The sequence below is a fragment of the Ovis aries genome, chromosome 24, assembly GCF_016772045.2.
Source record: "Ovis aries strain OAR_USU_Benz2616 breed Rambouillet chromosome 24, ARS-UI_Ramb_v3.0, whole genome shotgun sequence".
NCBI lineage: Eukaryota > Metazoa > Chordata > Mammalia > Artiodactyla > Bovidae > Ovis > Ovis aries.
In genome coordinates, this window is record NC_056077.1 from 20,375,099 (window position 1) to 20,398,629 (window position 23,531).

General features: G+C 48.7%; 1 protein-coding gene across 9 annotated transcripts in view; it reads left to right on the forward strand.

Moving 5' to 3' along the window:
- The window catches only part of VWA3A (von Willebrand factor A domain containing 3A), a 54,782-nt gene extending 35,072 nt beyond the window's left edge, over window positions 1-19,710 (forward strand). For 4 of the 9 annotated variants that reach the window (XM_027961501.3, XM_060405810.1, XM_012104246.5 and 1 more), the window contains 16 exons: window positions 1,013-1,087; window positions 1,293-1,437; window positions 1,859-2,054; window positions 3,380-3,450; window positions 6,311-6,463; window positions 7,909-7,999; window positions 8,666-8,776; window positions 9,344-9,441; window positions 10,248-10,385; window positions 11,307-11,415; window positions 14,151-14,295; window positions 15,231-15,375; window positions 15,788-15,939; window positions 16,690-16,813; window positions 18,068-18,165; window positions 18,316-19,710. In XM_027961501.3, the coding sequence (XP_027817302.2) occupies window positions 1,013-1,087; window positions 1,293-1,437; window positions 1,859-2,054; window positions 3,380-3,450; window positions 6,311-6,463; window positions 7,909-7,999; window positions 8,666-8,776; window positions 9,344-9,441; window positions 10,248-10,385; window positions 11,307-11,415; window positions 14,151-14,295; window positions 15,231-15,375; window positions 15,788-15,939; window positions 16,690-16,813; window positions 18,068-18,165; window positions 18,316-18,367 (1,903 nt within the window). In that variant the 3' untranslated portion in view covers window positions 18,368-19,710. The remainder of the gene's footprint in view (window positions 1-1,012; window positions 1,088-1,292; window positions 1,438-1,858; window positions 2,055-3,379; window positions 3,451-6,310; window positions 6,464-7,908; window positions 8,000-8,665; window positions 8,777-9,343; window positions 9,442-10,247; window positions 10,386-11,306; window positions 11,416-14,150; window positions 14,296-15,230; window positions 15,376-15,787; window positions 15,940-16,689; window positions 16,814-18,067; window positions 18,166-18,315) is intronic. The other 5 variants (XM_027961502.3, XM_060405811.1, XM_027961503.3 and 2 more) reach the window with 4 other exon arrangements.
- Window positions 19,711-23,531: the final 3,821 nt, after the last annotated feature.

Below are 23,531 nucleotides of genomic sequence, written 5' to 3' on the forward strand. Positions count from 1 at the left end.
TTGAAGGAATTTTCACTTTATGTATATTGTTAGAATTTTTATTCAACTATAATAGAGGATTTATTATCCAACTATAATAGAGATTTCCATGGGATTAGGAAAGGAGGTCATCATTAATATTTTGCCAGAGTTATGGGGCCATCTCAGACAGGAAGTAAAGGACCCAGGTGGAGGAATTGCTCTCAAACCAGAGAGGGGACAGCTTTTCCTTGATAAAGGAGATAAATCTTCTTCTCAAAGATTTTAATTCTGTCTCATAGAGAGAATGAGCTGATGCATATAAAAAAGAGAAACTGTAATACAGGTGGAGAGTGAAAGCTTTGAGGATGAATCGTGCTCTTTGCGACCCCCATGGACTGTAGCCTACAAGGCTCCTTCGTCCATGGGATTTTCCTTCCATTTTCAGGGGATCTTCCCAACCCAGGGATCAAACCTGGGTCTCCCGCATTGCAGGCAGACGCTTTACCATCTGAGATACCTGAGAAGCCCTGAATCCATGCTAGGGGAGCCAAAAAGAGAGCAGCGACTCCTTCCCTGGAGGTGGGGAAGTTCACACAGGGGAGGGAGTACCTTCCTCAGGGAAGAGGTCTGGCCAAACCGGTCCTGGCAGGTCGGACAGAGGGCCCCTGCTCTGCTCCCACCATGAATATGCTGGGACATGTCCTGACCAGCAAGGAGCTCGCAGGTGACATCCTAACATTTGGGGGATGTAACCAGAATTTTGGGCTCCCCTGGTGGCACAGCTGGTAAAGAATCCTCCTACAATGCGGACAACCTGGGTTCGATCCCTGAGTTGGGAAGATCCCCTGGAGAAGGGAATGGCAACCCACCCCAGTGTTCTGGCCTAAAGAATTCCATGGACTGTATAGTCCATGGGGTTGCAAAGAGTTGGACACAACTGAGCGACTTTCACTTTCAACCAGAATTTTGCCCCGTTAAAATCCTGGGAAGCCCAGTGAGCTGGGGCACATATCTCTCCACTAAGAACAAGCCCTCTTTCCCTCTCTCCAAGGTTCGGAAGCACCATCGAAAGCTGGAGGCCTGAGATGGTTGCTGCCAGCCACAGCAATTTACAAAGCGCCTGGCGGTAGGTGACCTGCTGGTCTGACAGCAGCCTCCCTGGTGCTACTTTCTCTGGCTCCCTTTCTCCCCCAGCAAGTAGCTGTCTCTAGAACCCTTGCCCTCCGACAAATGGCACAGATGCGAATCAGGAAACATCCCCCTTCCATCCCCCACCCTCCCCTCTGGGGCCTGGCAGCCCCCTGCCTCAGCACGGCCTCCCTGCCTCCCAGGTGGGTCCTGGACCTGCAGTGTCAGGGCAGCAGGAACATCCTCAGCGCCCTGCGGAAGGCTGTGGAAGTGGACTTCAAGGACAAAGAAGAACAGCAGTCACAGGGCATCTACCTCTTCACAGGGGGCATCCCTGACCAGGACATGGTGGGTGAGCCTCGTCTCGGCCTCCCTTATCCTCCAGGACCCCCACATCTTCCCCTGCGTGGACACCTAGCAACCAGTTTCTCCAGCATGATTTTCCCATCTAGACTTTATCACCTGGAGATGTTGTTCAAATGCAGAGGTGGTCAGACCTGGCTCCCAGGGGCCTGAGAGTCTGCATTTCTAATGAGCTCCCAGGGGATTAGAGGCTGCCGGTCTAAGATCTCAGCCCCAGCTCCCTGCCAAGATCTATTAAGATAGTAAGAGAAATGGTGACCCAGGCTCTTCCATCTTTCCCTCCTCAGTGCCATGTACTAGACCTGGTACACAGTAGGCCCACAAGAAAGAGACTGGGCTGAACTGACCGCGACCAGCAGCTTGAAAAGCCCTCAGCCCTGGGCCCCTCCTCCCTCTCTGCCCACAGGCCATGCTCAGCGCCTACATGGCCGAGGCCTGCGGGGGTTGTGACTTTCATCTGAACGTGTGTCTGTTCTATGTGGGTGAGTCACAGACGGACACCATGCCCCCTGCCTGCTATGCCAGCCATACAGACACGGCCGCTGCCTACAGGGAGGTCACCCGGGCTGCTGGTGGGCGCTTCCACTGGTTTGGAGACACAGGTGAGGGAGTGGTGCTGGTCCCTCCACCTCTTTCTTTGCAGACAGTAGTCTTGGTACTGACATAGCTCCCTATGCCATAAACATAGGGATAGTTTAGGGGTGGGGAAGGAGGCTTAAAAGGGAGGGGATAATTGCATAATTATCTCTGACTCATGTTGTACAGTAGAAAATAACACAACATTGTAAAGCAATTATGCTCCAATTTAAAATTTTTAAAAATACATTTATTAAGTAAATTATGGTTTAGGTGATATGCAGACAAGGCAAAATTGTGACGTGATTCAGGAAGGATTGAAGCTTGGGACACAAGAGTGCCATTCTGGTCTCTCTGGTTTACAAATGAAGAAATGACTCCCAGGGACATGAGTGGTATAGCTGGGGCTGGAACTCATGAAAAGTGCCAGGCACATACATTTAAGTTATTATTGGTGATTATTATTGATAATAGCAAGCAGTTATAAAATAGTTATTCTATGCTAAACTCGGTTTTAAGTGTTTTAAACATGTGATTCATTCCTCACAATAACCCTATGAAATGGGTTATGATTATTACCCCATTTTGCAGCTAGTGAAGCTGAGACACAGAACCCAGAGCACAGAGATAGTAAGTAAGGAACCAGGAGCTGAACCCAGAGTTTGTCTTCTTAGGCATCACACTCTAGTCCCACTCAAATGAGTCACATTCGAGATGCTGCTGCTGCTGCTGCTGTTAAGTCGCTTCAGTCGTGTCCAACTCTGTGCGACCCCATAGACGGCAGCCCATCAGGCTCCCTTGTCCCTGAGATTCTCCAGGCAAGAACACTGGAGTGGGTTGCCATTTCCTTCTCCAATGCATGAAAGTGAAAAGTGAAAGTGAAGTTGCTCAGTTGAGTCTGACTCTTAGCAACCCCATGGACTGCAGTCCACCAGGTTCCTCCATCCATGGGATTTTCCAGGCAAGAGTACTGGAGTGGGTTGCCACTGCCTTCTCCTATTTGAGATATTACTCACTGCAGACATTAGCTACTTTAAGTAACCTCAAGGTGGATCTTATTCACTGGAGGAGCAGGACCTTTCCCTGACCTACTCTTCTGTGGGTGAGAGCTCATGGCTGGGTGCCAGGGTGCTGGGTCCCAAGGCTGGCTCCACTCTTGGTACCCTCACTGTACCTGCCCATCTCCTTTACCACCAGATAGTGTGGGGTGGGGCTGGTCAGCTCAGCCCATTAAGACCCCAGCCTGCCCCCTAGGCTGAGGTCACCTCCACGTGGCCCTTGTGTTTACAGATATGGACACTTGCCAGAATCTGTACCCCTCCCCCACACTCATGATGTGCTTTGTTTCCAGGTATTTACGAAAGTGATGATATCAACGCCATCACGTCTGAGATGGAAAAGGCTCTCAACTACTCCCAAAAGGTATGCCTTATGCATGGGGCAATCACTGACTACACTGGCTTCTGTTAGAGTCCTGGGGCTGTCATTAAAGGACCACAAAAGAGGTGGCTTAAAATGACAGATATTTATTCCCTCACAGTTCCAGAGGCTGGAGACTAAAATCAAGATGTCTAAAGAGCCATGACCTGCCCCCCGCCCAAAGGCTCTGAGTAGAATCTCTTTACCTTTTCATAGCTTTGGTGGTAACTGCTCTTAAAGAAATGAAATTTCATTGGATGCTTGTTCAAAATGGCAAGGAAGACACTGTTCAAGATGACTGCAATCAGGGAGAGAGGTTGAACTCAACTCTGATTATACAGCAAAGATAGCTGGGGATTTATAGCCAGTGAGCAGAGTGAGAGGGTTAGTGGAATGAAAGTTACTAAGATGAAGTTGATTAGATGTCGAGGGTAGAGAGATTCTTGCTAACAGTATTCTTTGCTAAAACTGGGTTCAATAGTTCAGTTCAGTTCAGTTCAGTCGCTCAGTTGTGTCCGACTCTGCGACCCAATGAATCACAGCCCGCCAGGCCTCCCTGTCTCCATCACCAACTCCCAGAGTTTACTCAAACTCATGTCCATTGGGTCAGTGATGCCATCCAATCATCTCATCTTCTGTCGTCCCCTTCTCCTCTCACCTTCAATCTTTCCCAGCATCAGGGTCTTTTCCAGTGAGTCAGCTCTTCTCATCAGGTAGCCAAAGTATTGGAGTTTCAGCTTCAACATCAGTCCTTCCAATGAATACTCAGGACTGATTTTCTTTCAGATGGACTAGTTGGATCTCCTTGCAGTCCAAGGGCCTCTCAAGAGTCTTCTCCAACACCACAGTTCAAAAGCATCAATTCTTGGGCACTCAGCTTTCTTTATAGTCCATCTCTCACATCCATACATGACCACTGGAAAAACCATAGCCTTGACTAGACAGACCTTTGTTGGCAAAGTAATATCTCTGCTTTTTAATATGCTGTCTAGGTTGGTCATAACTTTTCTTCCAAGGAGCAACGTCTTTTAATTTCACGGGTGCAGTCACCATCTGCAGTGATTTTGGAGCAGTCAAAACCCAGTCAAGAAGAGGGCTCAGAGGAACATGACCAGAGTTTGGTCAAGTAGGGCATCCTTATCACCAGCACTCCTTGGCATTCCTTGGCTTGTGGCAGCCTCACTCTAATCTCTGCCTCCATCTCCACATGGCTCTCCTCCCTCTGTGTGTGTGTCTGTGTCTCTTTTCTTCTAAGGACATCAGTCATATTGGATTAAGGGCCCACCCTTCCAGTACAGCCTCATTAACTTACATCTTAATTACATCTACAAAGGCCATGTTTCCAAGTGAGGTCATGTTGACGGGTACCAGGAGTTTGGACTATGTCTTTTGGGGGACACAACTCCCCCCACGTCAGCTTTCCACCTTTTTGCTGATCCATAGACACCAAAGGCTTCCAATGAAACATGAGGGTTTCCTCTAAGTCACTGGTTTGGGGTCTATGTGCTCTGCATCCTGGCCTGTACACCCTTGAACAGGTCAAACTCATCCCCAAATTTGTCTTTGCACCTGCTATGTCCTCTGCCAGCTGTGCCCCTCCCAGCTCATCCATATCATTCAGGGTTCACTAAAGTGTCACCGCCTCAGAGAAGGAGTTGAGCAGCTCAAGGTGAGGTGAGAGAGGGACCAGACCGCATCAGAAGCAATGAGAATGGAAACAAAGGAACAAACCTGAGATCATGTTTTTAAGGAAGAATTGTCCAAACTTATGGCTGATTGAATGCACGGGGTGAGAAAGAAGAAGAAATACTGGGGTGACTTGCGGGGGACCTGGTAGACAGTGGTGCCATAGACCCAGAGAGAGAAATCAGGACAGAGTTCAGAGAGGCTAGAACAAAGGTGAGTCTGTGGGACTTGTGAGATAATAAGTGGGGGCATCCTGCTGGCAGGTGGGTAAAGATGAGGGCCAGACATAGAGCTGTGGGGCAGTTGAAGCCAGGAGATGGACAGAGCATGTAGGTGACTCACATTTCAAGTACCACCACTGCCAGAACTGCCTGTCTCCCCAACTACATTGTGAGCTCCTGGGAGGGTGGGGCCATGGATTGGCAGACCTGTGGCTCCCCGAAATGTGTCTGAGCTTCCCACCCTGAAAGGACCCCTCTTTGGTGTTTTGAAAAAAACTGCTTCTCAGGTGCCCGTTAGTCCTGCTCCCTCATTTGATAAACTCGTTCCCAAGGTGTTAATGGGCAATACTGGTTTAATCCACCCTCCTATGGTGTTATTTACATTCAAGTGGTGTTTTCTAGTGCTTTGATTGAGAATAATTATTGAAGAATCTTTCAGGCAGTTGAGAACTAGGTAGGCAAAGGAGCCAAATATTACACCACCATTCTGTGGGCCCCCAGGGTTGGCCGTGGGCACAGGGTCCACATAGGGAGTGAAACTGGCTTTGGGACAAGGTCCACCTGAGAATGAATGGAAGATCCATTGTATACTCGTAGTAGCCTCAGGCAGGTCCTTTAAGTTCGTAAGATTTACTTCCTCACCTGTAACATGGGATAAGATGGCACTTACGCTGCCTGTGTAGTCACACGCCTTGTGGACAAGAGGGTTTGAGACCCCCAGGCACGAACTAGCCCACTAACTAGCCTGATGCATCCCAGGACCTCTGTACTTATTATTAGTAGGTTTGACCACAGAACTCTCAGCTCCCAGCAGCACTTTAGGGGTAGAAAGAAAAATCCAGGGGCCCCAGTGGCCTCAGCCACTGCTGTGTGTGTGTGTGTGTGTGTGTGTGTGTGTGTGTGTGTGTGTGTGTGTGTGTGTGTGGCACCTGGCTGACTCCCAATCCCCGCTGCAGTGTGCCTTACTCGTGTCCTCCCTGAAGAACCAGTCTGGAAAAGAACAGCAAAGTGCGGCCCTCCTGAAAGAGAAGCCGAATGTGCTCAAGCCGGGAAGCCAGCCCAGGAAGTTCTGTCCCTCCAAGCCCACAGCACCCTTCGTGGCCAGAATGGTTTGACTCCCCGCCCACCACCACCACCCCCCCACCCCAATAACACACAGAGGATTTTGTTTCCATCTTGTCTCTTGGTCTTTCCTAGATAGTGAAGTGGCCTGGGCCAGGTCCCCAGGTCCCAGGGGCAGTGGAGGCGGGGGTAGTGTCCTCAGTGGTCAGTGGCCCAGCCTCCAAGGGGGAGGAGACCCCCGGGGCCTGCTTCTCAGCTCTGACCACCCCGTCCACTCCAGCTTTGGCTCTGCCTGGTTGTCCTTGTGGTACTAAGGGTTCTGTAGAACTGGCACCCTGGCACATGCTGATTACAAGGCAGGAGGGCTCATCCGGAGGGTCTCTCAGGGGCAAAGGAATTAGGGTGGTGTGACATCTAATGGGCTCTTGCTGCTTTGGCTCAAGGCTTACAGGGGCCTGATTGGACCTGGGTCTTCCGCAGGGTTGATCCTTGTTCACAGCCTGTCAAAATCTGTCCTGCATAAAATGTCCACTGTAACAATCACAGGGGGCTTCGGGGGGTATGCCTGGGGGAAGACCCCAGACTCCTCAGCACTTGTGAGCAGCAGCCGCAGTGAGGTGTGTGAACTCTTCAGCATTTCACCAACCGACAGACTCTGGTGAACACAGCTCACTCCCTTTCCGGGGCTGCACCCTCAAGAGGTTCTATCCACACGGGTACTGGTGGAGTCAGGAGCCAGCACCTTCTCGTCTTCCCAAGTTCTGAGGTGAAACCCCAGGGTCTCGGAGTCTGCCGGTTGGGCCTTCAGTGTGAGGGGGCTTGGGTTTCAGGCCTCCTGAAACGAGGGAAGGGGATCTGGGTAGGTGATGGGGGTCAGCTGGTCCCGGGCCTGGGTGACTTTGTTCGACTGTCGCCACATTCCAGTTGTGCCCAGTAATGAAGGAACCCCTCCCCTAAAACTGAGGGGCCCGACATGGTAGAGAAATTACTGAGTGGTTACTGGTCATTCTGGAGGCCCAGAAATCCCAGTCCAGTAGGAAGAAGGGCAGGTACCTGATGAAGAAGGTTCGGCTCTGGGCAAATCCCCAGAGCTGTCCTAGCAAGCTCGCTCTCTCTCTGGCCATTTTTCATGGCTTGTGGCGTCTCAGTTCCCTAACCAGGGATTGAACCCAGGCCACAGCAATGACAGCTCCAAGTCCTAACCACTTGACCACCAGGGAATGTCCATAGAGCCTCTCTCATAACACATACCCATAGGCACACACCCATTCATATATATGCACACACACACATGCACACACACATATTTTTCACCTCAAACACCAGAGTCCTCTCTGTATCTGCTGCAGGAGAGGGGTGAGCATATGAGAAAACTTCTTCCTCAGGCCTCTCCATGCAAAGGTTCCTACTTGACATACTGGGGCTGGGGTGATGGGGGTACTGCCCACCACGGAGAACAGGCCTCTGAGGGGAAAGGCTGCCTGTTTTCTAGAGTGTTAAAGATGACTCTGACAGAGAGAAGAGGCCCCCCTTGAAAGCTCTGCCATGGCGTCCACTCGGTGGCAAAGCAGGCATCCCCCCAGGTAAGGCATGGCCACGGGGTGGGAGGGGCGGACAAACACAGCTAAGACATGGATGAGTGATGGCATCTCTAAAGTGATCAGTGATCGTGCACCTGCCCTCTGCTAAGGTCATCCCCTTTAAAGCTTGTAACCATCCATCCTATACAGCAAGGAATCTATTAGTTCCTCTGTTTCACTGATGAAGAAATTCAGGCTCAGAGGGATTAAGGAGAGTGTCTGGTGCCAGCCGGTCATGACAAGGCGCTGGTATTTTTCTGAAAGTATTCAGCTTATAGACGCTAACACCATGTGTCTCACTAACGTCAGAAACACAGCAGGGCAGTTCAGAGCAGAGTTCTAGAGTCCTGGAGTTAGCAAGACCTGGGTAGAGTCTTTGCTCTGCTTCTTACTGACTCTGAGTGCCCCATGCCTCATCTGTGAGGATAAACCCAGACAGGAACCGGGAGGCACCTCGCACCAAGACTGGTAAGTAGCAGCAGCTCTAGCTTTACTGATCATCCCAGTGAGGCCAGAGTCAGGTCGTCCCAAAGGACCTCAAAGCCACTTTGGAGCCCCAGTTCTGAGGGCAGAACATAGCTGAAGTTGACAAGTCTCTAAGCCAAGCTGCACAGCTTCACTGCATAAACTCTCAAGGCTGCTCCAGACAACAGGCCAAATGTCCTCTAGCTGCAGCCCCGCCAGTGAAGAAAGGGACTGCGGAGCGGAGGAAGAAGACCCAGTCAAGGGATGCAGAAATAGCTCTCTCGCTGTTCTACACAGAGACAGGGAATAACGTGGGTAAGTTGGTGGCTACACAGATGTCTGGACAGCCCCCTTACCCCTTAAGACCTGGAAGGTGATCAGGCCCCATGGGAGGGTTACCCCTCCAGGACACAGACAGCAGTGCCCCCAGAGTAGGCCTATCTTCAAACCACTCAGATCTCCCAACCCAGGGAAGTGAGTTCACAAAGTCTTGACACAAAGCAGTAGAATGGGAAGAGGTGATGTCGGCATTCCCCCAGGTCCCTGGGTATAGCGCTCTGGCTCTGTTCACAAGGGGTGGTGTCCTCAGACTGACTGGGAAGGAAGTGGGCATGAGTCCCCCAAGTCAGCAGGACTGATAGCTGTGGAAAGGCACAGGTCCCAGTAGCAACTCATTGAGAAGCGCGGAGGTGGGGTGGAGTGGGGTAGGGTGGGGTAGGGGGTCCCAGAAGACCTCCCTAGGTCCCCCCAAGAGTCCCTCCTATCTCTCAGCAAGTTGCACCTAAGGAATGTTACAACTGACCTGATTGACAGAAACTGACATGGAAAAGGGAGGAGAGGGTAAGAGAATTGCACAAGATAACTCTGCTCTCTTTTTCCCAGGCTCGGTATACAAGAAGTACCCTCAAGGAAAGGGACTCAGAAGGACTAGATCATCTATTGAGTTGCCCAGAAAGGATACAGTCTGCTCCAGCCAAGAGGTATTATGCTGTTTATACCAGCACGTCCCTCCCAAAGCAATCATTCCTTCCACCAACCGTTATATCTGGGAAGGTGGACATACTTGGAATTGAGACCAAATCTGCTTAGAATGACTGTGGCAAGTGTCAGGATAAGGATTAAAGAGAACTACAGGGGAACCTGAGTCTGCCAATTCCTAGCTGGGTGACCTTGAGCTAGTCACTCAATCTCAGTGTCTTCATTTATAAAATGAAGACTCTTGTACTTAATAGGATTGGTGATTAATTGAAGTATATTTTGTGTAAAGCCCTTAGTGGTATCAGATCCTTTTGGATGCAAGTACCAGAAACCCCCCTTCTTGTTCAGATCCAAAGATAGGAATATCTTTTCTTCTGGCAACCATCAGTTAGTCTGAGCTTGGTTCTAATTTGTCCAGTCCTGGATGCCATACGCTGATTGCTTTAAACCTGATCATTCTTGTATCTCTTATTGTGATATCTTGATTGATCTAAACTTGAGACCAATCAGGGTTTCCATTCAAGTTTCATGGAAGAGGCTGGAATGGAAATGGAAGAAGCCAGAGGGTTCACCAGACAGGGAGTAAGTAAGTCCTCAGTAAATTTTGTTCCCTGGTTCCCATATTTCTTTGAATCTCTCTCCTGCACCAGGGCAGGAATGTGCATATGAGGTAGTCTCGGTGAGGACCTGGGAAACCCCACATTTCAGATACAAGACAGATTTCAAACATGAGGTTTTTGAAAGATGAGTCAATCATTCCATTAAGCCAAAATTACCCAAGATAATCATTCTTTCCTTTATTCCAAAGTGGGTAGCAAATTATGGGCTAAAGAAACTAAAGATGGAGGTCTCCAGATACCTTGGTCCCAACTGCACTCATCAAAAATCAGTACAGACGTCGGCATCAGCCAAATACTGCAGTGTCTTCCCCAGCATAGAGATCAATGTAAGTCGAGATTGGTTTTGTCTTTTTCACTCCCAGCTTCTGTCTCTTCTCAGACACAGATGGCTGCGTGTGTTAGGGGAAAGTCCACACGAATGTATGAGCCCCCAGCTTTTATTCCTCCTGCTAAGAACCCCAACCCCCCAAAGGGGGACTTCCCTCAAGGAATAGGATACAGAGCCCTGCTGGAAGAAAAGCCAGCCCCTCAGAATGCCTGAGACCATGGTCAAGGTTCTAGGGACTCACTGGGGTGAGAATTAGTTACAGTTGCTGAGATCACAGCAACTCACCAATAAGAACTCTACCCCGATTCTGATGGTGGTTCTGTTAAGACGGCCAGAAACAGGGGTTATGGCAAAAGATCAGGGGAGCTTCTCTATTTCCTAGTTTTGATGTAGTTTTTTAATTTATCTGACACTGGAACAGGTATATTTAGTACAAAATTAAAATCTAATCCTGCTTTAAAAAAAAAAAAAAAACCATTTTCTCTCCTTGCCCTTTAATGTGACATTGTCAACTGTAAAGCTAAAAATTATCCACCATACAAGTTTCATGGGAGTTTAATCACGCTGTCTGCCTCCTCCATCCGAGGTCATCTTTTAATGTGAAATATATCGACCTCCCATTCTACCATTAAGGGTTTTCTATTTAAAATTTAGAGAGACTATTTTAGTTTTTAGTTATGACAGTGACCACATTTGACACAAAAACCATCATCCCAATTCCCCCATATCTGCCTAAACCCTTGCATTTGATAGTTTAATAAAAGAAAAGAAAAAAGCTTTTAAACAAACAAACAAAAATGTATGCTTTTACAATGTTGCAAAAATTGTGAACCACAATAGACTAAACTGTTTTGGGGGTGATGGGGATATGAAGAAAGAGCTGTCAGGGGAGTATTTTTCTTTGCTTGCTTTAATCCAGGGGACAGTGAGACACATTGAGTGCACCCCCAGGGAAATGGAGGTGTACATCACACACCTGGACAAGCTGATGCGCCGCTACATCCAGAGGCTGCAATGGCTGCTGTCTGGTGAGACTGCCCGCTGTCCTGGAGGGCGGGGGGCATGAAGGGAAGGGAGAGGGCAACCCCAGGGACCCCAGGGTCACTCCTTCCAAGACTAAGCACTCACAAACTGTCACCCAGCAGCAACATGACTTCTGGGTTCAGAGGTCAGGCATTGTGCTGGATAACAGGAGGTGGAGCAGGGACCAGAGCATCAGAGAGAACCAGGTCTATCCAAGAGGCCTCCCAGACCCCACCTCCTGGGTGTGACTGAGGGGCCGGCCCTCGGGAGCCTCAATTTAGCATTGATTGGGCTCCAAAGAACTGGTCCATGAAGGTAGAGATAGGAGGGTCTCCAGCAGAGAGGATGCTCCTATTCTTTATAGAGAGCACTGAGGACCCTCTGGAGAGGCCAGTGGCCGGGCTGGCTGGGAGCCAGACTCACATCCTAGAGGCAGCTTCGGGAGGAATCAGGATGGTCTGCAGCATCAAGTCCAAAAGGCCGGGCGGTTGGCTAGAACTGAACGGGAAGGTGTTTAGGCTTTGGGGCCCGGAGAGTTCCTGGGATAATAGGAAGAAGCATCCCAGTGTGGGCCACTCGGGCTCCTGTGCAGATTCATTAAGTCCAGTCCTCTGCAGTAAAACCTGGTATAAACAGTCCATGGTCTGCCACGGCTCTCCAAACCCTCTGGAGGGGGCTGCAAGTCCCAGATGCAGCTGTCAAGTCAGAGGCTGAATGTGGGGCAACAGTGACATTCTTTGCGCTCCCCACTCTGACACACACTTCCTGCTGGGAGAGTGAGAAGGCCAGCTGTGCAGTCACTCCTGGTGTAGTACGAGTTGCACCCCCACATCACAGAGAGCTACACACCCAACACCATCTAACACCTCAAAACATACCCAGAGGATGCTGCACTGATTCACTCATTCATTATTCAGCAAATAGTGTCGTTCTCCCGCTCCTTGCTGGGGAGGTGGTAGAGGAAACACCCCACGTGGTCCCTGAGCTCATGGAGCATACGGTCCAGAGGAGAAGGATGTTACCCAAAGAACAGTGATGACGAGTGTAAGGTGGAGACAGGCTTGGTGCAGGGAGAGGGGGCAGTGGGCCTGCACAGGAAGATCATGAAGGGCTTCCCTGAGGAGGTGATCTAAAGAATGAATAGACATCACCTGAGCAAAGAGAAGACTCTCAGGACGTGGCTGAGCTGCTCAACAGGGGACCAGGCTGAGTACAAAGACTGAAAAGAAGCCAGATTGGCTGAGAGTAAACGGTGCATCCATCCCGAGAAGATGAAGCCATGGCCCAGATTTTGTCTTAAGAGCAATGGGAAGACACTGAGGTTTTAAATAAGGGAAATGTGATCAAGTTACAACCAATCTCTCTGGTTGCTGTGTGGACAGCAATTGTTGAGGGGATGGAGTGCAATCAGGGGAACCTAGTAGGAATCCAGGAGATAAGAATAGGATAACTGGGAAGGTTAGTGATGATGGAGACAGAGGAAGAAAGCAGAGTTAGATTAGGGAGACAACCACAGGGCTCAGTGGCTTGCAGGGTGTTCCCTTCCACTGTCTGGTTCCCAGGATGGATCAGCTGGCCTTTTGTGTGGGAGGCCCCTTGACAGCTGGCTGGCTGTCCTCACAGAACATCCCCCACGCTTTAGGATGGCTCCCCTCCCATCCTCATGTGGCCATGAGCATTGCCAGAGAATACCGCACGTGAGTCCTGGAAGATTCCTAGGTGCTGGGTCCAGCCAGCTCAGGCCGCCTTTTCCTGGAGAGCAGTGAGCCCGTTTTGCAGCAGGTTTCCATTTTTCCTACTCCTGCCTCCAGTGAGATCTGAAGTGTGATTTAGGAACACTTGACACGCCATCTTCTGCTCTTTGGCTTCCTCCATGTTACTTCCATTTAGCCTTGGGGCACCAGAAGGGCTGGGGCTAGCTGTTGCCTTAAAATGTGGATCAGAGGACCTGGATGTGAATCTCGGCTTCGCTGCCAGGCTGTGTGACCATGGGCAAGTCACTGACCCTCTGTTTCCTCTTGGGATAATTCCCAAATCCTGTACCAGCCGCTCCAGCTTTATCTCTGTCCAACCATGGCACACTCTTCTCCCACTCAGAGCTTTTCTCAGTCTGTCTGCTCCACACATACCTCCTCTCCTTGGCCACTGCTCCTCATCCTTCAGCCGTAGATTGTCTGCTCCCCACCCCACATCCATCAGTTTCAGATTCTCCCCAGTGTGCGTGCCTGTAAGTTTGTCAGAACCATCAGCAGAGTGGTAGCTGTTAGTATAACATCTGTTTTCCTTTACCGACTGGCAGCTCCGTGAAGGCAGGGAGCCTCCCTCATCTCCACTGCACTTTGCTCAGCGCCGGGCACACAGTGGATGCTCACTTGATTTCTGTTGACCAATGTACAGATTCTCTGTTCTGTAATGTTGCTTCCAGCCCCAAACAGTGCTGTGACATCACTTAACTCAATCACCTAACATTAGGGGTGAGGAAGCTCAAGCCCAGGGAGGTTATAATCAGGTAATCTCCGGCAAAGTCATAGCGGAAACCTTGACCTCCCAAAGCCCAGGCCACTGACCTGCTCTGCCTTTGAACGGTGACCATTCTAGCAACACCACAGAGGCTATCTCCCGGCGGGTTCACATCTGATCCACAAACGGTCAGGCGGTGGGTATGGTGTATTTGATAGCTGCAGTGGGAAAAACCACCCTCGCTCCTTCCTGGCCTCTGCCCCCACCCACCCTGGAGCAGGCAGCCGCCGACTGTTCGGTGTCATTTTGGAGAGCAAAGTGTGCATCCTGCTGGACACGTCGGGATCCATGGGCCACTACCTGCAGCAGGTGAAGGCGGAGCTTACCCTGCTGATATGGGAACAGCTGCGGAAGCACTGTGACAGGTAAGAGGCAGGGGTTGCATGTAGATTGGGGCAAGAAGATCCAAGTGATAGTTCTGGATGCTTCCCTGGCCAAGACCACTTCCAAAGGGCCTGGAGGGTTCCAAACTGCTCAGCTAAATAGCGGGAAGGAACACTGCCTTCTATTGCAGAAGTGGTTTTTAGAAATCCGTCTCAGGTCCAGTGACAGATCAGAGGAACCACCAGGCCGCCTTGAACTGTGGATTTTTCAAGAGAGGGTTTGGTGTGGTTTGTTCTCTCTACCCAGAAGGGTTGACCCCAGAGGGACAGTTGGAAACTCAGACCCCAGGCTGGGACTCATTCTTGCCTTAATATTAAAATGAGCAGCCATTTATAGAGCTCTTTCCTTGTGCCAAGCACTTTACACGCATGAGGTCATTCAGCCTGCACAATGATCCTGTTATTATCCCCATTCTTCAGAAAAGGAAACAAGGGCTTAGAGATTAAGTCATTTGCCCAAGGTCGTATAACTAGTAAGTAGCAATTACTGAGTGTGGATTTAAATCTGTCTGCATCTAGAATTTTCACCGTGTACCTTCTCAAACTCGGTTGGTCTGCAGGGGGCCCAGGGCTTGCTGTAGGGTCTTCAGGGATAAGCATGTGTCCTCATGGAGGTTACTCCCCCAAGATCAAAATAGACTGCGCGCATGCTCAGTCGTGTCTGACTCTTTGTGACCCTATGCACTGTAGCCGGCCAGGCTCCTCTGTCTATGGAGTTTTTCAAGCAAGAATACTGGAATGTGTTGCCATTTCCTCCTCCAGAGAATCTTCCCTGACCCAGGGATCAGACCCACGTCTCCTGCGTTGCAGGTGGATTTTTTACCACTGAGCCATCAGTGAAGCCCTTAATATAGACTGGCGCATGCTAAAAAATCTCTTTTTCCTCTCTCCACCCGCCACCTCTCCCTGTTTCCCAGTTTTAACCTGCTCAGCTTTGCAGAGGGCCTACAGCCGTGGCAGGACTCTCTGGTGGAGACCACAGACGCAGCTTGTCACAAGGCCATGCAGTGGGTGACCTGCCTGCACGCTCAGGGGAGCACCTCAGTCTTGCAAGCACTGCTGGCAAGTTCCACCACCAAGCCCAACCCAGAAATACTGTCCTAACCCCTAATCCTGACATTGCATGATGCTTTAGAGTTTACAGAGAGCATTTTGGAATTTACTAAGTGTTCAATCACTGCATCTTCCCAACAATCCAGTGAGAATGAGTTTCTCGAATTTCTGACTTTATAAATGACGACGCAGAGGCTCAGAGAGGTTAAATGACTTGCTTGGGGTTAACCAGCTCTGGAGTGAGCGGCACTCTTTTTCCTAAACTTTAACAGCTTCCCGGTCTGTCATTAGGTGAAAGGGGAGGCTCACAGTCTTAATGACAAGTTGGTGGGATCCAAGCAGACTTGGGGATAGCAGGTCAGTGGTTTCTGCATCCTGGTTGGCCCCTCCTCTGAGCCAGACAGCCTATGTGCTCTTTCAGAAAGCTTTCAGTTTTCCTGATGTAGAAGGACTATACCTCCTGACTGATGGGAAGCCAGACACAAGCTGCAGCCTTATTCTCAGTGAAGTCCAGAGACTCAAGGAGAAGAGAGACATCAAAGTGCACACCATCTCCCTGGACTGCTCTTGCAGGTGGGCAACGAGGAGGCAGCTGAGTTGCACCGCTTACCTACCGCCACGTGTCTGAGGGGCACGTGGCCGTGAGCTGAGCCATCCTGGGCCCAAGTCTCGTGGGTCAGCCACTAGGAGGCCCCTGAGCAGGCATTGCACTAGAGAGGGAACCCCACTGAAACCCTGCCTACCCGTCAGCAGGGCACCCCGACTTTCTCCAGTGTAGAAACAGACTTGCACTGGTTCCCAGTCACACGCTGTGTTCTCCCACTTCGTCTTTCTGGGGGGCACATTTGTGAATATTCAGGGGTAAAAGTGTAAAGTAGCTATGGCTATTTCCATAAACAGTCACCATAGAAGAAAGAACATGTGTCAAACGAGAGATTCAGCTCCTTCTGAAAAAAAATTTAATGTAATTGGCAAAGCTGTGATTACGTACATTCATATTTAATCTCTCTGTCCAAACCACGAGCTCCGTAAAAGGCACAGTGTATCCCTGCCAGGCCAGACACATAGTCGGCCCTGGACAGATCAAGGAATGGGGCCATGTGCTCAGAGGGCGACCCTGATACGGTGAATACAATTCACACAGCAGCACCACTGCCACCCAAAAACCATCCTGGAGAGCGGGCTTGTGATCATGACACGGTCCCAAGAGCACACAGCCTCAGGGTCCAAGACCCATTACCCCACTGACGTGACTTCTCCAGGGGCTGGGGGCTCACAGAGAGCTTGATGGGCCTGACCCCAGCCCCCTGTTCCTCCCCACAGGACTGCTGCTAGCTTCTTGAGAGACCTGGCCGCCCTCACCGGGGGGCGCTATCACTGTCCTGTTGGTGAGGACTTGCTTCTCGAAATGCAGGGCCTGCTGACCAGGGGCTTCATCCACCAAAGGGTAGGTTGTAAAGCCGCGGGGTGAGTTCTGTTGAAACGGTGCAATACAATGTCAACAGGTGTGGTTTTTTTCTTCCTAACCAACAATTAGCTCTTTGTAAATTATCTCTTTTAATCCTACCAACCATTACTGTACCCATTTAACAGATGAACGAACAGGCTCAGCCAGGTTTAGAAATACACCTCAAGTCAGAGTAAATGGTAAAGCTTGGAGTCCAGACATCCACGCTCCTAAGTTCTGTGCTTTAATTCCTGGATGTTTCTGTCTTCTCACCATAAATTCATTAAAGTACAGATATTCAAATGTGTGATCTGTTAAAAGTAAATATAGTAAAGTCATAGATTTTATCACACATATGGAATAAGATTTTACAACCTGCTAGAAAGATTATGTATCTATTCATACCTTCTAGGGATGTGCTGCTGTGAATTATAACATTTCTAGGCCAACAAATCATCCAGTAGAACAATCAATGAGAATTCTAGATTTTTTTTTTTAATTAAACTTTACTGTCACAGGACATGGCAAAATTTTTGAAGTTGAGTGCTTTGCATGATTTCTTTGTTTGAGTAACAGTTTGGGGGCAGATATTACTAATGATATAGAGGTCAGAACAAGTAAAAGTAATAAATATTCATCCATATCCTACACACAAGGAAAACACACTTGATGATATTGGGAAGGTTCTCTGTTTAATGCCTTATCAAATCAGATTCTTTGAATAGTTTCTGGGTGCAGAGTGGGACCGTTGCCACTACCGTTCCCAGGGAGAAGGAACACTTTCATCTCTCTTAGATTCTCTTACTAATTGTGAGAATTTGTATTTTTAAGGCTAAGCTCTGGAATTTAATTAGTTGACATAAGAAAAAGGTATGTCTGTGGAGCTGTTTTACTAGAAGAAATAGAGAAGGTGCTGGATAGGTTTTACTGGTTGACAGTGAGATAAGGTGTATATGCCACTTCTGTTCTACAGGGCAGAGCAGTGCTGACTTCAGTGAAGTCCAGGGCCCATCTTAGTTTCCACTGACTCTCAGACATCTTATTGCAAAGTGTCCCCTTTACAGAATGACTGCCTTGACAAATAGTAAGCTCTCTGTCTCTGGAAACATGCAATCTGAGGCCCACAAGATTTCCTGCACTGGGAGGAAGGCTGAACTGAGTTCACTCTAAAATTCTTCTCCTGAGATTTTGAATTTTCATGTCCCACCCAGTCATTTAATGGATCTAACTTCAGACTCATTTCCCTCTTTCAAGGATCCTGCGCTGCCACTATTTGAAGGAGATGATTTAAGGAGATTGGCGCAGGAGATCACCAAGGCCAGAGGCTTCCTCTGGCAGGCCCAATCCATCAGGTATGCCCTTCAAGCAGGCCCTCTCCCCTGCCTCATAGCTCTAGCCCACCCAGACCTGGGCCCCACCCCAGTCATGACACCCTTGCCCCAAGAGCTCCTGCATGCCAGTTCCAGAAATCTGGGCATCTTCCTTCATCTCCTGTTCACTAGGTCCCAACTCCAGAAGAAAAACAACCCAGAACCGAAGGTCACTCTTTTTTAGAGAAGCGTTCTCAGGTAAGAGGAGGGGACAAACCCTGTGCAAGCCAGGCAGCATGCTCTGCTTTGTGGACAGCAGTAACCATGGGGAGGGATCAGAAACAAGGATTCCTCTACATAGAAAGGCCATCCTACAAAGAACCACATACTTGCTGTGAGCACAAGGTGCTCTGGAAAGCTGTAACCGCCAGATCAGCAGATCAGGCACCAGGACTCCCTGGAAGCTGCAAGAGGAAAGCTGTCTATCCCTGGGTCAACCCTAATGTTCCTGCCTTGTCCCCAACACACCCTGCACTTCAGTCACAAGACCGTTCCTTGCTGGAAGTCCTGCAAGGACTCCAAGCCCCCTGTTTGGAGCACCCTTCTGCCACCTTCTGCCTGGTGACTCCTCCTCATGCATCAAGGCACAGTGCAAATGGCGTCAGGTTCTCTGCAAAGATGCCCCTGGGATCCATCAAGAGCTGGGAGCCTCCAGCCTTCCCCCCATAGCATTCTGACCACTCATCTTTCTTTTTAGTGGTAGCACTTACTACACTTAGCACGCCACATCGTGCTTCCTGGCTTCTTTGTCTCTTCTCCCTGACCATGAGCTCCCGCAGGATGAGGCTGGTGTCCTAACCATCTCTGGGTCCCCAGAACCTGCCATGTGGCAGACACGTAGTAAACTGCGAGCTTGCCGCTTAGTTATGAGAGCCCCGCTCTGGAGACCGGCCGGATGGGATCATTTCGGCCCCGATCCTCTTTGCTCTGCGCTTTCCCACCACCTTAATCCACGGATGCAACACAGACTCAGCATCAGCCCATCCTGGAAGAAGAAGAAATAAATGAGTCTCACCGCCACCCCCACCCCTGCTCAAGCAAACTGGACTGCAGTCTGCTCTGGAGCCCAATCCAGAGCAAATGCTTGGCTCAAGCCTGTGAAAACTGGGCTGGATCTTCTGGGCCAGCCCCACTGTGGACACACGAAATGAATGTGTCATCGGGGGTCATTTCTAAGACACAGAAAATTGCTTTTATATAATTAATAGGATCAAAGGTACTTTTAAACTGATGTGATCATTGTGGCGTGTGTCTGTGTGTAAATTTTTGGTGAGATAAACTTTATTAAAAGACTCATCTATGTTTTTAACTTTTTTAATGAGAAAGTGGTATATGAGCTTTTCTGTGTAGCTATGTTTATTTTATTTGCATCTTAAAAAAAACTGTGATCATGGTCTTTCTAGTATTTTTTATACTTTTAGCTCTTGTATCATGTAACAGCTAACTTATTTTAGATATTACAAACTTACATATTCAAATTGTGTGCAATTTTTATTTTTTCTATAAAATTAAAATCACACTTAAAAAGAAGACTCATTTCTAGATATATGAACTCCAAATCAAAAGATAAACATCTTAACTCTTTTCAATGGACAAAAGTTTCAAACAGATATAAATTAACTTTATGTATATGAATATAGGTGTATATATAGGTGCTCAACAGCCCTATCCATCAGTGGAATGCAAAATAAAACTACAGTGAGAACCACCACAACATCCACTAGAATGGTTAAAAATAAAGACTGACAGTATCAAGATAGGGAGCAACTGGAACTCTCACACGTTGCTGGGGTGGAAATAGGGCAGTGTAAACTGATCCAACCAGTCTGGAAAACTACTTGGCAATTTTTGCTAAAGTAAAATATATGGACTAAAGTAAAACATATGCACTTCTCTGGTGAGCCAATGGTTAAAAATCCTCCTGCCAATGGAAGGGACACAGGTTCAATCCCTGGTCCAGGAGGATTCCACGTGCCACAGGGCAGCTAAGGCCATGCACCACCACTGCGGAAACCCAAGCCGATAGAGCCCATGCCGCACAGCAAGAGAAGGCCACCGCAGTGAGAGAATAGCCACACCCAACTAGGGAGTAGCCCCTGCTCTTGGCAACTAGAGAAGTCCTGCAGGTAGCAACAAAGGCCCAGTGCAGCCAAAAATAAATAAATTAATTAAATAAAGATTTTTAAAAGTATGCTTCCTCTCTGCCAGCAGTTCCACTCCTAGAGAAACAAGTGCCCACGTTTGACAGAAGACATATATAAGAATGCTTATAACATCTTTATTCATAAGAGTCAGAATGTGGAAACTAATTAAACGCCCATCAGTGGTAGAATGGACAAATAGATTGTGATACATATTTGGAGTGGAATAGTACACATCAATGTAAAAAGAATGAATAGCTATATTCAGCAAGCTTTTATGAACAAATTGGGCAAAAGAAACCAGACACAAAAGAGCACATACACTGCAGTCCCATTTATATGAAGTTCGAGAATAGTCAAAACTGGGGACTTCCTTGGTGGTCCAGGGGTTAAGACTTGGTGCTTTCACTGCCGTGGGCCTGGGTTCAATCTCTGATTGGGGAGCTAGGATCCCACAAAGTGTGAGAAGTACCAAAAAAAAAGAATAGGCATAACTATTGTTGGTAATAGAAGTCAGAAGTGATTACCTTGTGTGTGTTGGAGCCGCAGGGCTGTATCTCAGTCTGGTGGTGGTTACATTGATAAGTAAAAATTCATCAAACTGTTTAAAAACAGTTTACTAAAGGTTGACAAGCCATGCCTTTGGCCAGGCTCTGTACCGGCCCAGGGAGACAGCAGTGACTAGAGTCCCTGCCACAGTGGATATCAGTCTGGTCTCTGTCTTGGACAGCTGCCCTCCACGTCATCCATCCGTGCGGAGAAAGCAACCCGCGGTCACTGTGTTATGTCACTCAGGCTGTCGAGACAAAGTACCACAGACTGAGTGGCTGAAGTGCTGTCTCCATCTCTGGAGGCTGGAAGTCTGAAATCAAAGTACAGTGCTCCCTCCGAAGGCACTGGGAAAGGCCTGGAACAAGCCTCTCTCCTGGCTTCTACCAGTTCCTTGCTTCTGGCAGCGTGCTTCCGATCTTCCCATGATGCTCTCCTATGCGCATGTCTGTGTCCAGAGTCCCCATTTTTATAAGGATGCCAGTCATACTGGGCTAGGGCCATACTCCCGTATGACCTCATCTTTAATTACATCTGCAATGACTCTTCCCAACTAGGGTCACATGCTGAGGTGCTGGGGCTTAGGACTTCAAGGGTGGCACAGTTGAACTTGAGGGCATTCAGTTGATGAACTTGAGGGTGGTACAATTCAACTGTAACATCTATTAACAGTTGCAAACTATGCTTTTCCTAATGAGACTACACTTGGGCCTGGAGAACAAGAGTCCTCTGGCCCTGCTGGTGGGAGAGGAAAGGCTGGTCTTTGTGAATGGAAGGACAGACCAGATGCATGGTTTGCAAAGCAGCAAATCACAGGTCTTGGGACTGAATCCCAACCTCTCATATAACAATGATAACAGCTACCACTGGTTGAGTGCTGACTGGGCAGACACCATACTCGGCATTCTGTTATGGTACCTTGTTAGCCACAAGTCTCACAACACCACAGCTGTAAAATACACACCAGTTCTGGTTTATGGGTGAGGAAACTGAGCCCTGTACTGCCCAAATACACACGAGAAAGTGACAGAGCCAAGATTTAAGCCCAGGACTGACCCCAGATGTTCAAGCTGCTTTAGAAAAGGCAGAGGAACAAGAGATCAAATTGCCAACATCTGCTGGATCATCGAAAAAGCAAGAGAGTTCCAGAAAAACATCTATTTATGCTTTATTGACTATGCCAAAGCCTTTGACTGTGTGGATCACAATAAACTCTGGAAAATTCTGAAAGCGGTGGGACTACCAGACCATCTGACCTGCCTCTTCAGAAATCTGTATGCAGGTCAGGAAGCAACAGTTAGAACTGGATATGGAACAACAGGCTGGTTCCAAATCAGGAAAGGAGTACATCAAGGCTGTATATTGTCACCCTGCTTATTTAACTTATATGCAGAGTGCATTATGAGAAACGCTGGGCTGGAAGAAGCACGAGCTGGAATCAAGATTTCTAGGAGAAATATCAATAACCTCAGATATGCAGATGACACCACCCTTTTGGCAGAAAGAGAAGAAGAACTAAAGAACCTCTTGATGAAAGCCAAAGAGGAGAGTGAAAAGTTAGCTTAAAACTCAACATTCAGAAAACTAAGATCATGGCATCTGGTCCCATCACTTCATGGGAAATAGATGGGGAAACAGTGGAAACAGTGGCTGGCTTTATTATTTTGGGCTCCAAAATCACTGCGGATGGTAATTGCAGCCATGAAATTAAAAGACACTTGCTCCTTGGAAGGAAAGTTATGACCAACCTAGACAGCATATTAAAAAGCAGAGACATTACTTTGCCGACAAAGGTCCGTCTCGTCAAAGCTATGGTTTTTCCAGTAGTCATGTGTGGATGTGAGAGCTGGATTATAAAGAAAGCTGAGTGCCAAAGAACTGATGCTTTTGAACTGCAGTGTTGGAGAAGACTCTCGAGAGTCCCTTGGACTGCAAGGAGATCCAACCCGTCCATCCTAAAGGAGATCAGTCCTAAGTGCTCATTGGAAGGACTGATGTTGAAGCTGAAACTCCAATACTTTGGCCACCTGATGCAAAGAGGTGACTCATTTGAAAAGACCCTGATGCTGGGAAAGATTGAGAGCAGGAGGAGAAGGGGACAGCAGAGGATGAGATGGTTGGATGGCATCACCGACTCAATGGACATGAGTTTACCCAATGGACAGGGAGGCCTGGCATGCTGCGGCTATGGGGTCACAAAGAGTCGGACACGACTGAGTGACTGAACTGAACTGAACTGACCCCATGGCCTTGCCCCACTACACTCCCCCACTACACCACTTTTCATCTCTCTGAATCTGATTAATGAAGCAAGCAGCGCTAAAACAGAGTTGTGAGACTTGAACAAGACACCTTACCACTTGCCACATGGCATGTGCAGGCTGAGGTTTTTTCTCTTCCCCGTTCCTACCCATGCACACAAAGGAAGTTCATACAGGTGAAGCCCCTGCAGTAGCCCTCTCCAAAATAAGCAGCCCTTGGTGGTCTGGGTCAGCCTTGGAGCACAGCCCCGCCCCTAGCTCCACTGCATCAGCTGTGCCCACTCCTGGGCACATTCTTGCCTCTCTGCCGCTGCCACTTGTGAATGAGTTTTCCAGGGATGGTGTGATCCATCTGGGTCCCCAGTGCAAGGGAAAGAACAGCACTGAAGACTAACCT